Genomic DNA, 15,422 nt, shown 5'->3' on the forward strand with positions numbered 1-15,422 from the left:
ATGTTATCAGTTATAGCTTATTGGTTTGTGTTTATCACTGTTTTATACAGACTGGCCTTGAAATCAGATTTCTTAGCTGTCACAGTTAAATTATCTTGTCTTCTGAATTTCTACCTCATATTTAAATGGATACACACACACACACACAAAGAAAATGGTTCTTTGGGGGAGCTTTGCAGATCGGTGTTTTGATAACCATCATATAGACAGAAAAAAACCCCAGATGGCTGCATTGCTAGAACCTGCTGGAAAAGGCATTTTATGTCATCCTAATAAAAGTAATAATATGTGAATGCTGCTGGTCATTTTCAAGGGGACAAAGCTCTCATACAGTTTCTGGCCAAACTGTGGCCCACTGCCACTCTTGTGCTATTTCCTGTGGGCTACAGTTTGCTCTCATTCAGATGCATGGAGTAAAAGGATAGTTTTTTTTCTTGGGACTTTTCCTGAGTTTAGCTGCTAAGGGAGCCCAGCACACAACTGTGGAACAGACACTTGCAACTCCAGTAAGGGATGCCTAGGAGTAGCTGCATTGGGTTATCATGCTCTGGGGAAATCGGGGCGCTCTGAACTAAGATCTAAAGCCAGGAGACTGAGTTTGGGCTGCTAAAAGGTTTTGAGCAACTGTATTGTTTTTCTGCTTTTGCACAGATGAAATTAGGATGTGAACAGGGCTCAGAACTCCAAAACCACCATCATGGAGCTATTGCTGAGAGCAGAAATGAGTTGAGGTTAGACTCTCCAATCCTAAAAACCAAGTTCATAGCACTCACAGCTGCTGTACAGTTTCACAATTCTCTTCACAAAGAACTCTATCTACATGGTCCTACATTTAAAAAAGCAAGAAAGTGTTCAGTAGCATAACAGCATGTAAGAAACAAAACACATCCCGAGAATGTACAGCACCTGCCCAAGATACAGAGGGGAAACCAGATGGAAATAAATGCCAATGTAATGCCAGATAACCCAAATATCACTGCATTAATGTAAGAGGTGTGCTGCTCACACTGGGCACTAGGAGCCAGGAAAGATAGAAACAAGCACAATCAGATATATATTAATTTGAAGTGACATTGTGAAGATTCGTGCCTGAATCACCCAGACCAGGATGGAGAGGAGACAGCCAACTGCCTTGACACATAGCTGCCTTCCTGCTCCCACCACTGGGCTCCTCAGCCACAGATGCTAACATCTGAAGCAAGCAAAGTAACTACCAAGTGTCATCAGGCAAAGCTTGAAGTGCAAGGAACAGCTTGTTCTGAACTGGCTTGTCTTGCTGAGGAGATACAGCCACTGCTGCAGGACTGTGTCCTGGTCACCACCTGGGCTGGGTTTGTGTTCACAGCTGCTGTCAGTCCTGGGCTCAGCTCTCACACAAGCTATTTAGGCCACTCATGGCTGTATCCCACACCTCCCCAGGTTTAGGCACTCAAACTATGCTTTTCCTTTGCACCCAGGAACTGCCTGCTCAACTGATTTCCCCTGCCATCTCTCCTGGGGCTTATTCTTTTTTCCACTTTTGTTTGTAGGAGATTAAACATGAGTTTTATGGGCAGACTGCAGTGCAGTTCCAAACCACTTATTCCCTTTAACTCTCTCCTGGGCTGTCTGAACTAGCACCTAGCTTGTCTAAGTTGCCTTGGCATTATGAGAGAAGAGAGGAGAGAGGGTAGAAAAAGCTGAACAGCACAGGCCTGGAATGTAAAGACCCTATAAACTCAGCTTCCAGATAGCATTTACATACTGACATACCAGCCAGGACAGCACAGAACACAGCAAGTTCTGCACAATTACCCTGTGTGTTTATTCAAAGACACACCAGAAGTTCTCTGCTTCTGCAGTCTTGCTGTTCACTGAATCGGGCAGAGATTCTGTGGTGCAGAAACATGAGTATTGGAAGTTCAACTAAGGCTGAACAAGCCATCTGTACACAGTTCTGACTTTCAAGTCTTGCCTCTTCAGTTTAAATTAATTTCTTTTAAAACAGGTAATTGAAAATTTTTTTGAGAGGAGGTCATATAATCTATGTGGATATGGATTTTATTGGGGGCATAAAACAAGCCTCTCCTGCAGCACTCTAAGTGTTGATAGCAGCTTTTTACAGTGCACCTCACCAGAGTAACTGATAGGGACAGTTCTGATCTCAGTTAGAGGGGGGAATATAGTGGAATGTCATCCCTAGGGAAAATCTGGACAAATTCATGCTTCACTGAAGAAAAGGACCAAGCTTTCCTTAAATCTGTGTCTCCTCTGAAATGTCTCTGACGGCTCCCAGCCAGTGCAGCACAATGCCAGAAGATAACAACAATAGCAGCAGTCGGCCTAGTCTTCAGAGATCTCTGCTGACTTAATGTTTTGTCAGAGAAGAGGACTGTAAAACCAACAGATTTTATTCTTAATTAAAGAACATACTGGCTTAATAAAAACCCCACAAGCTAGGGCTTGTTTTAACCTCAACAAAAGCTGTAAGATATTTCACAGAACAAAGAAAAAGCCTTTTCCTTACAGACTTACAGCCTAGAGAGAGAGGCACTAGCAATCCCTAACGCAAGGCAATCTCTTATCTGGAGAAAATAGGGCAGAACTGAAGTAGACTTCAGCCTAGAACAGACACTTAGGAAAAAGAAACTGTTGTTTTTAAATTGCTGTTGCAAGTATTGTAAGTCAGAGATAATATTTCTTTCTTAACATCAGTGTGCTTTGTTAATCTGGGGAATATTACAGTGCCAGTGATACCAGTTTGGGTTAGTACAAGCTGAGATGAAAGCAATAAGGAAAATATAGACAGTATCTTTCTTTGCTTGTCATTCAGCTGTTTGCCAACATCAGAATGCTGAAAAAAAAACCCCACAAAATTTCTTTACTCTTCCAAAGGGAGAGAACAGTGTTAGGCTTCCAGCAATTCCCTGAGGCAGTCTGCCAACAAATATATTGTGTTTCTAGAACATTATATCCTTAAGTGCTCTATAAACAAATTATTTCTTAACATGTAGAAGTATTCAATATCTTTATTGATGATCTGGATGAGGGTATTGAGTCCATCATCAGTAAATTTGCAGATGACACCAAGTTGGGGGCAGGTGTTGATCTGTTAGAGGGTAGAAGGGCTCTGCAGAGGGACCTTGACAGGCTGGACAGATGGGCAGAGTCCAAGGGCATGAGATTTAACACATCTAAGTGCCAGGTTCTACACATTGGCCACAACAACCCCATGCAGTGCTACAGGCTGGGGTCAGAGTGGCTGGAGAGCAGCCAGGCAGAAAGGGACCTGGGGGTACTGGTTGATAGTAGGCTGAACATGAGCCAGCAGTGTGCCCAGGTGGCCAAGAAAGCCTGTATCAGGAATAGTGTGGCCAGCAAGAACAGGGAGGTCATTCTGCCCCTGTACTCAGCACTGGTTAGGCCACACCTTGAGTCCTGTGTCCAGTTCTGGGCCTCTCAATTTAGGAAAGATGTTGAGTTGCTGGAACATGTCCAGAGAAGGGCAACAAAGCTGGAGAGAGGTCTGGAGCACAGCCCTATGAGGAGAGGCTGAGGGAGCTGGGGTTGCTTAGCCTGGAGAAGAGGAGGCTCAGGGGAGACCTTATTGCTGTCTACAGCTACCTGAAGGGAGGTTGTAGCCACGTGGGGGTTGGTCTCTTCTCCCAGGCAGCCAGCACCAGAACAAGAGGACAGTCTCAAGCTGTGCCAGGGGAGGTTTAGGCTGGATGTTAGAAGTTCTTCACAGAAAGAGTGATTGCCCACTGGAATGGACTGCCCAGGGAGGTGGTGGAGTCACCATCATTGGAGGTATTTAAAGAGAGGCTGGATGAGGCACTTAGTGCCATGGTTTAATTGATTAGATGGTATTGGGTAATGGGTTGGACTTGATGATCTCAAAGGTCTTCTTCATCCTGGTCAATTCCATTCCATTCCATTCCATTCCATTCCATTCCATTCCATTCCATTCCATTCCATTCCATTCCATTCCATTCCATTAGTCCTAACTTGCGGACCACGGACACTGAGATGTCTGTGTTGTTTCTACACCAATTCAAGATTAGATTTCAGGACTTGTAATTGTTGATCTAGAGAATTTACTCCCCATATCTCTTATCATGCAAAACAGGGAAGAAAACAAGTAATAAACATTTATCTAGCTACCTTTTAGATGATACTGGAAAGTCAAGGCTTCTTTAGTATCAAACCAGAATAAATTAGTGATGATAATCTGCCTGATCATGTCCTAGCAGAAATGCCTGGAATGTTTTGTGAACAGGTGTTTCAGGAGTCCGACCCCAACTTGTATTATTTGTGTACAAGGATCTGCATGGTGAAAGGGTTGCTATGAACAGTGTGACTGTGCATTAAATGTCCTCTGGATATGTAGAACAGAACTTTCTGCCAGCACTGAGACTAGATCTGAGAGCAGTGGTATATGTTCACCAGAAGAGATCTTGCTTGAATGAATGGTGTTTCTCAACTGGAAACACCCCTGAACCAAACATAGATATGAGCATCTAACAGGGAAGATGGGGGTGACTGTTGCCAGGATTTGGGTACTGGGTTTTCTTCCTTTTGTATTATCTAACACTACTTAGAATCATAGAATTATTTCAGCTGAAAAAGAACTCCAAGATCATCACGTCCAACCATCAACCCAAGAGCAGTATGGCCATTAAACAATGACCCCAGGTGCCATGTCCATGCATTTCTTGAACACCTCTAGGGATGGTGAATATAATAAAAGGTAAGTCTTGACTGAACTCTGAAATTTCCTTCCCCCTTGCCACTTCTCCTTTACTTGCTCTCCCCTCAGCTTGAATTTGCTCTTTCATTGCTCCCAGGAGCACCTGAAATTATTTCTGTTGGTAAACAGGCAACCAGAAGCCGCAATTATGCTCCTTTATTGAAGCTGTCATCCTTGGTATCCTCTTGACTCTTCCAAAAGTATTTAGTCAAACTCACACAAATCTACTTCAACTAGCTTGTCAAATAACTTTTATACACACACATCCACAGCTACTTTGGGACTATGTTTTGCCTAAGTAATGTGTAGTTTTTGACAGATTTTGTTCTTGCCCCAGTTGAAGTATGATCTATTGATTTCCAGAACCTGGTATGAGATAGGAAAGATGTCATTTCTTCTCACAGAGCTCTTGAAGCACCATTCAGGAAGGGGAAAAAATGTTGGGGTGTGCTGGGAGATGGGAGGGAGAGGTGGATCTGGAAGGTCTTACCCAACCCAATACACTGTTTAAGCAGCAAGATGTGAAATTCTTTAAACTGCTCATAATGCCTGAATTCATTTTAACTGGGAAACCTCATTGTGGTGGATTTGATAGGTGTTACTGAAGGTACACTTGGTCTGTACAAGGCCCTGAGCTCTGCAGAAGAAATGCCTCTGGCAAAAGAGTCACTGCAGTGAGGTGCAACGGACAGGGGAAGCTGGATTTCCTTCTCTGAATTCAAAGAATCATAGAATTGTCTTGGCTGTAAAAGTCCTCTAAAACCATCCAGTCCAACCTTTGACCTAAGACCATTGTGGCCACTAAACTGTGTCCCAAAGTGCCATGTCTACCTCCCTGGGCAGCCTGTTCCAGTGCCCGACAACTCTTGCAGCAAAGAATTTTTTCCTGCTATCAAACCTAAACCTCCCCTAGCACAATTTCAGGCCATTTCATCTTGTTCTATCGTCTGATACTAGGGAGAAGAGACCAACTCCCACCTAACTTCAACCTCCTTTCAGGTAGTGTTAGACAGCAATGAGGTCTCCCGTTAGCCTTCTCCAGACTAAACAATCCCACTTCCCTCAGCTACTCCTCATCATTCAGAGATGTAACTGTGCAGTCACACACCCTAAGGAAGAGGAAATGAGGATGATCTCAGGAGGACTGTGCACTCATGGCTTTCTCATGCAAACACAAAGCCTAATGTGTGAGCTTCCTTCAGCTTCCTTCAGGTTCTGTACTGTGCTGCTTTAAAATACCTTCATGCAGAGCAGCAAGGCTCCTGACACCTACACTACAAAACATCTAAAGGACAAGACACTTCCCTGTGGTTTCTGCAATCCCAGCTCTTCACAACTGCTAGCTGAAGTCTGTGAGGTGTCAGATAATAGTCTACAGTGTTCTTCCACCTTGGTTTGTTTTTTTTCATTTGGCATTACTACTATTTAGTCTGCTATTGCTCCATCTATGAGCAGCTTTGGGAGGCAGCAGGAGTTTTGTTTTCTGCCTTGCTATTTGAACTTACGTGCTGTCACAGGATGGGAAGAATGTAATTCCCAAGTGTTTCCTCTCCCTGAGCACAGAGATCAATGCCTGCTGTGTTGTAAGGCATGACATCTTTTTGTAGAGCTTGGAGATTCTTCATAAGAAATAAGGAAACTGAGAACTACCAGTTGCTCTCTTATGTTGCAGTTACTCAGTTCTAGACTACAATCTCCTTTCCTCCACTGACTAAGTTCTCGTGACTTATTTTTCCTGCTAGTGTCTTGCTTCTTTTTGGAAGCTCATCAACAGTTACAATTAATATGCATAGCTCAATGTTTTGGTTAGATAGCAGACTGGGGATGACACAAGAGATGTAGCTCTCTTCTCCACACATGGTGGAATTTGATCCTTGGTTAACAAGGATCTTGAGTTGAAGTACATCTTACATGAGGTGCTTGAAACGGCCTGATAGTGACTCAGAATAAAAAAGCATCTTCTGGAAGACAGGCCTAATTATCCTTTAACATTTGGATGCAAAGCTTGTCTTGCATTAATTTCCATGCTTGCCAAAATGATTCTGGCTGAGGAACCAGCTGTGAAGTGTAGAAATAAAAGTATTGGTTTGGAAATACTAGGTCTGCCACGTAGCAGTTTGCAAAAGCTGTACATGAATGAAAGTATGAGGCAGCAGCGTTACATGGGTGGGAGAATTTCCTAGGGATAACCCTAGGATTCTCTTATCAAGCTCACCTAAATAAGGTCCTGATGTGATTTTCCTGTGTCTTCTCAGCCCAGCCACAATCCTTTCCTAGGTACACATTTTATGTTGTCAGAAGGATGTGTGAAATTGCTCTCCCTCCACTAATGTTCACAGTAATGTACCTAAAGTTTGGCCCAAATTACTCTTCAGAAAGTGCTTATTTCAAATACCTTGGTGGATTTATGAGTCTCGATATTCTAGAAACTACAACTATTTTTATGGCTGGACTGCATTAATGAATCATCCCAAAGTCATCTCCTGATAATCTGTTGCTTCAAGAGCAGCTGTGAATATCTTCTTCCCATTAAGAATTATATTCCCTCTAATTAATTGTCACTTATGGTTTAAAGAAAATATGCCAATAAATATTGATGCCACATGTATACTCTCTGCTATCTCCAGTGCCCTGTATATTTTATGTTTAAAGAGTTTCTATAAACCTCATGCTGCAGCTTGTGCTGGAGGTTACAGCAGCAGTGAGCAGTTACATGTGTCCACTCTGGAGGACACACAAGTGTCCTGTTTCTTGATGAAGCACAGCATGGAGGAGCTGAGAAATGAGGCCACAGTGAAGTGCTGAAGGGGACACGGCTGCAATACCATGCTGGTGGGTATTTACAGTTTTGTCAGAGTGAGGCTTAGCATTAGGTTCTCTTAAGCACAGGCAGGAAAATGCTGTGTGAGCAGGTCACAGAGGGACAGGAGAAAAAAAAACAGATCTAGACAGAAGATTAAAGAGTGTCCAAGTCTGAAGTTACAAGGATAGAGAAGAAAATCTATTGTCAATCTTCCCCACCCTGAAAATGATTAGGCAGCTCTTGGCTGCTGTATAAAACATGTGCAGTCCTGAAAAAGTGGAAATACAACCCTTGAAAGGCATATTTAATTTCTGCCTTAACAATAGCTCATATGTGAAGCTATATTTTTCAGAGCCAAGTACAAACAGGAGCAAAGAGAAGAACATATTTTACAGCTTATACAAGTAAGCCTTGACTTTTAAGCTAGTGCTCAGCCTGCCTGTGCTAGGCTCCAGAAGGAGAGAGTAACTGGTGAAGAGGATGGCTTCTTCCTTCTCTGTGCAAGTAAGAGGGGCTTTCAGGAAGGTACTTCATGAACACCCACATGTGCCTGAGAAAGGAGGACTCAGTGCCACAATTTTGCCTGCAGCTGTTGATTCCTGCTCCTTGTCAGTATATAATTAAGGTATCGTCAGCCTGAATAGGAAGATGGGACTTAAAACTAAAAATACCTCTAGTAATTATGGCTTAGAGCTGGAAAGCAATGGATGGGTCTTGATTTCTGAAAGACAATGCTCTTCTTGAAGACAGTTGAGTAATTACTGAGTGAAAGGTAAACACTCTTGTAATCCTCTGCCTTGACATGGTGCTGGGGGTGTGCATGCGACCTCCTGATGGAAGGCAAAGCTCTCAGCATGTCTGCTTTATGCTTTGCTGAGGATAAATGTAAATCTTCATTCAAACACAGTGAAACACAACAGTAGTTTCAGCTATGTATGGTCACTACTCAGGAACACACATATGGTTTTGATTTAAAAAGCCCAACAAACAAACCCTCTCCTCTGGGATTCAAGACTGCATTTCCACACTTGGCTGCACAATGAGCCTTGCTGGCTATTACCACTCCTGGGAAGAAATCTCCTCCTTTCTCAACTCCTTTAGGACCAGCTCTCCACCCTTAGTAAGGGCACGCTTTCATTCTCTGGAGACTCTGGAGAACATTCTAGAGCCAGGGGCCCTGATTAAGAGACAAAATGTCCCAGTGCTTAGAGTTCAACACTCTGAGCCAGTGTCCACATTAGTGCTAGCAAGTTGCCTGGAAGTGATTGTAGTATCAGAGACTGATGTAAAACACAAATCTGAATGTTTGTACCTAAACATCTAAAGACATGCCAAATCCTTAAAGAGACTTGGGTAAAGAAATGAGTGAAAACCACAGCCTCTGGGTGGGATGTGGTGCTTTTGTGAAGAGGGAGAGAATGTGATGTCACATCTGGCCTCTGCTGTGATCTGGATGAGAGCATTGAGTCCATCATCAGTAAATTTGCTGATGACACCAAGCTGGGGACAGGAGTTGATCTGCTAGAGGGTAGAGAGGCTTTGCAGAGAGACCTCGACAGGCTGGACAGATGGGCAGAGTCCAACGGCATGAGATTTAACACATCCAAGTGCCGGGTTCTGCACATTGGCCACAACAACCCCATGCAGTGCTACAGGCTGGGGTCAGAGTGGCTGGAGAGCAGCCAGGCAAAGAGGGACCTGGGGGTGCTGGTTGATGGTAAGATGAACATGAGCCTGCAGTGTGCCCAGGTGGCCAGGAGAGCCAATGGCATCCTGGCCTGCATTAAGAACAGTGTGGCCAGCAGGAGCAGGGAGGTCATTCTGCCCCTGTACACTGCACTGGTTAGGCCACACCTTGAGTACTGTGTCCAGTTCTGGGCCCCTCAGTTTAGGAAGGATGTTGACTTGCTGGAACGAGTCCAGAGAAGGGCAACGAAGTTAGTGAGGGGCTTGGAACACAAGCCCTATGAGGAGAGACTGAGGGAGCTGGGGCTGCTTAGCCTGGAGAGGAGGAGACTCATTACTCTCTACAACTACCTGAAGGGGGGTTGTAAACAGGCAGAGGTTGGTCTCTTCTCCCAGGCAGCCAGCACCAGAACAAGAGGACACAGTCTCAGGCTGCACCAGGGGAAGTTCAGGCTGGAGGTCAGGAGGAAGTTTTACACAGAGAGAGTGATTGCCCATTGGAATGGACTGCCCAGGGAGGTGGTGGAGTTGCCGTCACTGGAGGTGTTCAGGAGGAGACTTGACAGGGTGCTTGGTTACATGGGTTAGTTGATTAGGTGGTGTTGGGTGATAGGTTGGACGCGATGATCTTGAAGGTCTCTTCCAACCTGGTTTATTCTATTCTATTCTATTCTATTCTATTCTATTCTATTCTATTCTATTCTATTCTATTCTATTCTATTTTGTGGGGAGGTTATTGCAGTCTGGGTCCATTTTGAGCCACCCAGGAACAGTACAGCCAGCAGGGCCAGGGAAGTGATCTTTCCCCTGTACATGACACTGGTGAGGCAATATCTGGACTACTGGGTTCAGTTTTGGAGCTTTCACTACAAGAAAGACATAGAGGAGCTGGGGCGTGTCTAGAGAAGAGCAACAAAGCTGGCAAAGGGTCTGGAGAGCAGCTCTGCTGAGCAGCAGCTGAGGGAACTGGGGATGTTTAGTCTGGAGAATAGAGGCTGAGAGGAGACCTCATTGCTCTCTGCAACTCCCTGAAAGGAGGCTGCAGTGAGGTGGGGGTTGGTCTCTTCTCCCTAATATCAATCTGGGAATAATGGAATGGACAAGGACATATATATATATACTGGATACTGACTTGCTGGAATGTGTCCAGAGAAGGGCAACGAAGTTGGTGAGGGGTTTGGAACACAAGCCCTATGAGGAGAGGCAGAGGGAGCTGGGGTTGCTTAACCTGGAGAAGAGGAGGCTCAGGGGTGACCTTATTGCTCTCTACCCAACCTTAGCGATACTGTGATACTGTGATACAACTACCTGAAGGGAGGTAGTAGACAGGCAGAGGTTGGTCTATTCTCCCAGGCAGCCAGCACCAGAACAAGAGGACACAGTCTCAGGCTGCGCCAGGGGAGGTTTAGGCTGGATGTCAGGAAGAAGTTCTATACAGAGACAGTGATTGCCCATTGGAATGGGCTGCCCAGGGAGGTGGTGGGGTCACCATCACTGGAGGTGTTCAGGAGGAGACTTGATGGGGTGCTTGGTGCCATGGGTTAGTTGTTTAGGTGGGTTGGATTGGTTGATAGGTTGGACGCGACGATCTTGAAGGTCTCTTCCAACCTGGTCTATTCTATTCTATTCTATTCTATTCTATTCTATTCTATTCTAGTCTAGTCTAGTCTAGTCTAGTCTAGTCTATTCTATTCTACATTTATTTTATGAAGTCTCTCCATGGGGTAATAAGAATGTCACATTACAGATATTTCAATTACATTTATAAGTCACTGTGTGCAGCTTATGAATGATTATATCTCATGAACCCCTGTCTTTTTTTCTGGTAGGTGGACTAAGTTCTCATTCAATGGAAACAAACAAGGCAACACTTCTATAATTAAACTACCTTTGTAATTTATCCTATCTTAGCATGAAACTATGTTTTCTAATCTGCAGCAGTAAACTGCTGATAAACAATATCATTGCTAATTGAACTAAGATTAATTTCATGTTGAGCAATTACTCATTCTCAGAAGAGGAAAAAAACACTCATAACATTGGCGCCTAAGTTCTTTGGGGAAGTTGCACCTTTTAAAGCAGACAGAAATCAGCCAGGATCATCTGAAATTAGGCAGGTAGCACACTTCAACCCAGGGATGCTTTAGAGTGAGCTGTCAGGGTGTGTTATTCCAGTACAGGAATGAAAAAAGGCAGTGCTAATACCCAGGATTTACCTTCCCTCTCTCCTGCTGTGCCTTCACCTCAAGCACTCAGAAATGTCTTTCCACTGCCCCACATTCCTACCAGCCTTTGTGGGAAGTATCCCCAAAAGGCCTTGATAACCTGATGGCTCTACCCCTCTGGACTCAATCCAGTGCAGCTAATTGCATTTCCTAACGGTAGAGACAGAGGATGGCAAGGTCAACAAACCCATACATACAGAAAGTAGAAAGGGAAGTTTGGACAAGATGATCTTTCAAACTCTGTTCACACCACACTCACTTGTTGTAAGACCTCTTTTCACAGACAGCTCACCAGTTTGTATACAAATGGAGAATAGACACCACATCTTACCTTCATTTTTCTCGTGATTTCTACTGCTCATCAGTGCAGATGACCAGAAACATTGGATAAAAGATGGGCACACTAGCATGTCCTCCACTGGGCAGGGTACCAGAATTTGAAATAACAATTTCCAGAGCTCAGGAGAATATTTCCCACTTAAGCAAATGGGAAATACTCTTCCTGTAACACAATTTATTATTTTTCCTATCCTAATGGCTTCATTTTCATTAACCAATTTGGAAATGAATGGACTATTACACAACCTCTTCTGCCTAAAAAAAACCCATATAAATCTCTCTTTGAAAAAGCAGACTGCTCTGAGTTAAATGTTTAGTGTCTGAATAAAGCAATGTGAGTACACTTGATGAGCATATGTAGGACAGCCATGAGTCTATTTTTATTTGTACTAACTGTACTAATCACTAGTGGGACATAATGAATGTAACATTTATGAAAGCTATGTTCACATGGTCTTGCTGCATTTATAGTTCTGGATTAGACCCCTTATTGCCAAGCATGAACTCTTGAAGCTGAACACTAGAGCTAGATGTATTCAGCTATCTTTGGGGAATGCATCATTGATGATACCACACATCTGAGATTTCTTTTTCCTTCTGCAGACCTAGGGACAGCTTTCAGAGGCAGCAGGAGTAGGAAATGGAGAAGACTTGTTGACTTTGTTTCAAAGCATATCCTAAACACTCCTCCCCTGTAAGATGGGGGTGGTCAGAGTCTTGTCTCTTAGGATGGCATTAGGAACTGTGGGACAATCTCCGTATCATGGATGCCTCATGGAGCACCATTGCCCACCCTCTGCCTACAAGCAGAACTACACCATCACATTGTAGTAATGCAAGCTGTTTATTTAGGGAAGGGATTTAGGAGAAAATGATCACATTGCATGACACTGATAGCAGATGAGATCTGGGTCTATGACTTCTGAAACCTCAGACCATTTGGGATTGTAATGAAAAGTCATTTCAGTATATTTCAGACACATGGGAGGTGTCCCCACCCATGGCAGGGGAGTTGGAACTAGATTCTCTCTGTGGTCCCTTCCAACCCAAACCATTCTATAATTCTGCCTCTTCTCTCACACCTGCAGAATGGCAAGCAGAATGGTTTGTACCAACAAGGTGGCTACCAAGGTTAGATAAAACCTGCTTTCAAGAGGAGAAGTGTGTATAAAGAAGCTATACTGGGTATTTTAAAATGAAATCTGAGTATAGTCTTGCTTTAACAAGCTTTCTCAGTAGCTCCATCCTATCAGAAATGGAGGTAATTTCCTATAAGATTCAAAGACACAGGAAGAATCAAGTCAAAGTTCAACTTATCAAAAAGCAAGTCATAAGTCATTTCAGTATTATTTGGAGTTATCCTTCCCTCTGAGAAAATAAGCCTTCTTTAGGTATCAAATAGGTATCAAATTGGTATTCTTTAGGTATCAAATACTGCACAGTAAAACCAAGTGACTGTGGTCAGTGTATTTTGCATTAAAAGCAAGCCTTTCCTTTGTCTATCAGCAAGGATACCACTGATCCTGATGAGCTCATTCTGGTTAAGAAGTATTCAGGCTGCTGTTCATGTGACAGCATTTCAGCTGTGAGCAGTGTTTGTTCTTCCCAATACCATGACCCTTTTCCTTGGGAGAATGCATGCAGAATGCTCAAATGAAAGCAATTACTGGTTCGGGGAGATAGAAAATTAGTTCCACTAAACATTCCTTATTTCACCCACTGACATCCTGCATAGTTTCTTACCTCACACCCTGCATGGTGTGCATATGTAGATGAGGTGGTGTTTTGCTCTGTCTGTCTTGTGGAAACCAACAGTCCAGCAGACAGCATGACAGTGAAGTGAGCCCTTTGACCATATTCCTGACTTTTAACTGCTGACATTATGCTGGGGTATCACTCCTGTATGCTGCATCACCCCCAAGACACAGCATCTTCGGTCATCCCTACCATGGGATGGAGATCCAGGTCTTGACAGCAGGCATCAGGGTTCATCAGCCAGAGCAGAAATCCCTTTATCTGTGAGAGAATCCCAGCAGACTCCAGAGAGCCCTTGGTTGGTCTTCAGGCTCTTTGCAGCTTAAGTGGTGCTGGAAACCCTTCACCTGGGATAAAATTGCTCTTGTCTAAAGCCCTTGTTGGCTCACTGGGAGCAGGGAGTAGCAGCCAAATGGGATTGCAAGTAAGGATCTGCTTTCCTGCATCCTTCATCGAATAAAAATCTATGACAATCATAGCAAGGTACTTCCATCCAGTTTCATGTAGCTGATACATAAAGCAACCTAACAACTCCTATTTCTTCATGTACACTCATAAAAGAACCCTGTTCTTAATTGCATTATAACCCACAACAGTGAGATTTCAATTGCATTTCAAATGTAAAATAATGCTGTTTGAGTTCTTTCAAAGCTTCTCCTCGTGTAACACAGAAAGTGTTGTCTCTTTAATTCTCTCTCTCTGCCTTAAAGAAGATGGAGCAGCCTTTTAAACATCTGCTCTTTCCAACCTGCTGCTTAGCAAGTTATGGTTTGAAGTAATTTTCTCTTCCGCTTATTTTTCTCTCTTGTCAGTTGCAGATTATGAGCATAAAAAAGCCATGGAGAACCACAGAGTCTGAAGGCCAAATGTGGGGGGAACTCTAATACTTATTCATGTGCTCTGTATAGATATCCATATGCATTTTTTGTTTTGTATGGTTGTTTTAAACAGGAAGATGGAAATTACAGAAACTATAGCCAGGCTGCAGTAATTTCAGCATCAGTCACTGACTTTTTTTCCATGTAAGATGTGCTGTGGTCATCCCCACACCTTACCCAAACAACGCCCCATGGACTCTTCCCCAGAGGAGCTTACAGCAAGTACTTACTGAGGCACAGTTGCTTTCTGACTTGTCTTCCAGAAAGCCAATTTGGCATGGTGTCCTTTGATTCTGCAGCCAGTAGTCTGTTGATTCTAGCAGACTGTTACTGCAGAGAATCTGTTAAAATAGCAAAAAATAGTTAAAATGATTTTAAAATGTACTCAGTCCTACCATACCTGGGGGGCCTGAACTCCCTTGTTGCAATACAAAGGAAATGTTGACTACAATTTTTTTGTTTGGTTTTGTGTGTGTGCATGTGGTGTTATGACTGAGGTTCCTGATGCTTTTGGACCTGTCCAGTTAATAAACCTTAAATAGGTGATTTAATTTACTCTCAGAACTGAAAGCCCTTCAAGACACTTGAAGGAGATGCCTAAGCCCAACATTTTGACTGGAAAATAGTGCTAGGAGTTTTGTTCTCTGTTAAAAAGATAAACATAGATGTTGGGGAGAATAATTACTTACTGCTACCTGAGCGCACAATCTTGCAGCCTTTATGATTTGCTGTCTCTTTCTCCACAACTATCCATTTTGCCCAGGCTGCAAACTCTTTCTTCTTAAACTTTCTGAGAAGCTGAAGTTTTTAATGCCTGCTGTAATGATTACTGAGCTGAGACCAAAGCTCAGCCACTAGCTTCTCTGTGTGAACTCAGGCCTGCAGCTTATGCCATGAGCTGTGCTCAAATGAAACCAAAATGAGGCCAGATTTGCAAGTCTGATGCTTAGATTGAACTGAATTCCTTCCTTGCTGCCTCTATACTAATATTCTTCCATGAAAAAGGA

At 43.4% G+C, this 15,422-nt stretch overlaps 1 protein-coding gene across 4 annotated transcripts in view; it reads right to left on the reverse strand.

The window, feature by feature from the left end:
• The window catches only part of SPHKAP (SPHK1 interactor, AKAP domain containing), a 65,985-nt gene that overhangs the window by 29,032 nt on the left and 21,531 nt on the right, over window positions 1–15,422 (reverse strand). For all 4 annotated transcript variants that reach the window (XM_068145206.1, XM_068145203.1, XM_068145205.1 and 1 more), the window contains exon 3: window positions 14,646–14,756. In XM_068145206.1, coding sequence (XP_068001307.1) covers window positions 14,646–14,756 — 111 coding nt within the window. The remainder of the gene's footprint in view (window positions 1–14,645; window positions 14,757–15,422) is intronic.

This window comes from Melanerpes formicivorus, unplaced genomic scaffold (genome assembly GCF_026170545.1).
Source record: "Melanerpes formicivorus ecotype bairdi unplaced genomic scaffold, bMelFor1.0.p_v2 SCAF_12, whole genome shotgun sequence".
NCBI classification, from domain to species: Eukaryota; Metazoa; Chordata; class Aves; order Piciformes; family Picidae; genus Melanerpes; species Melanerpes formicivorus.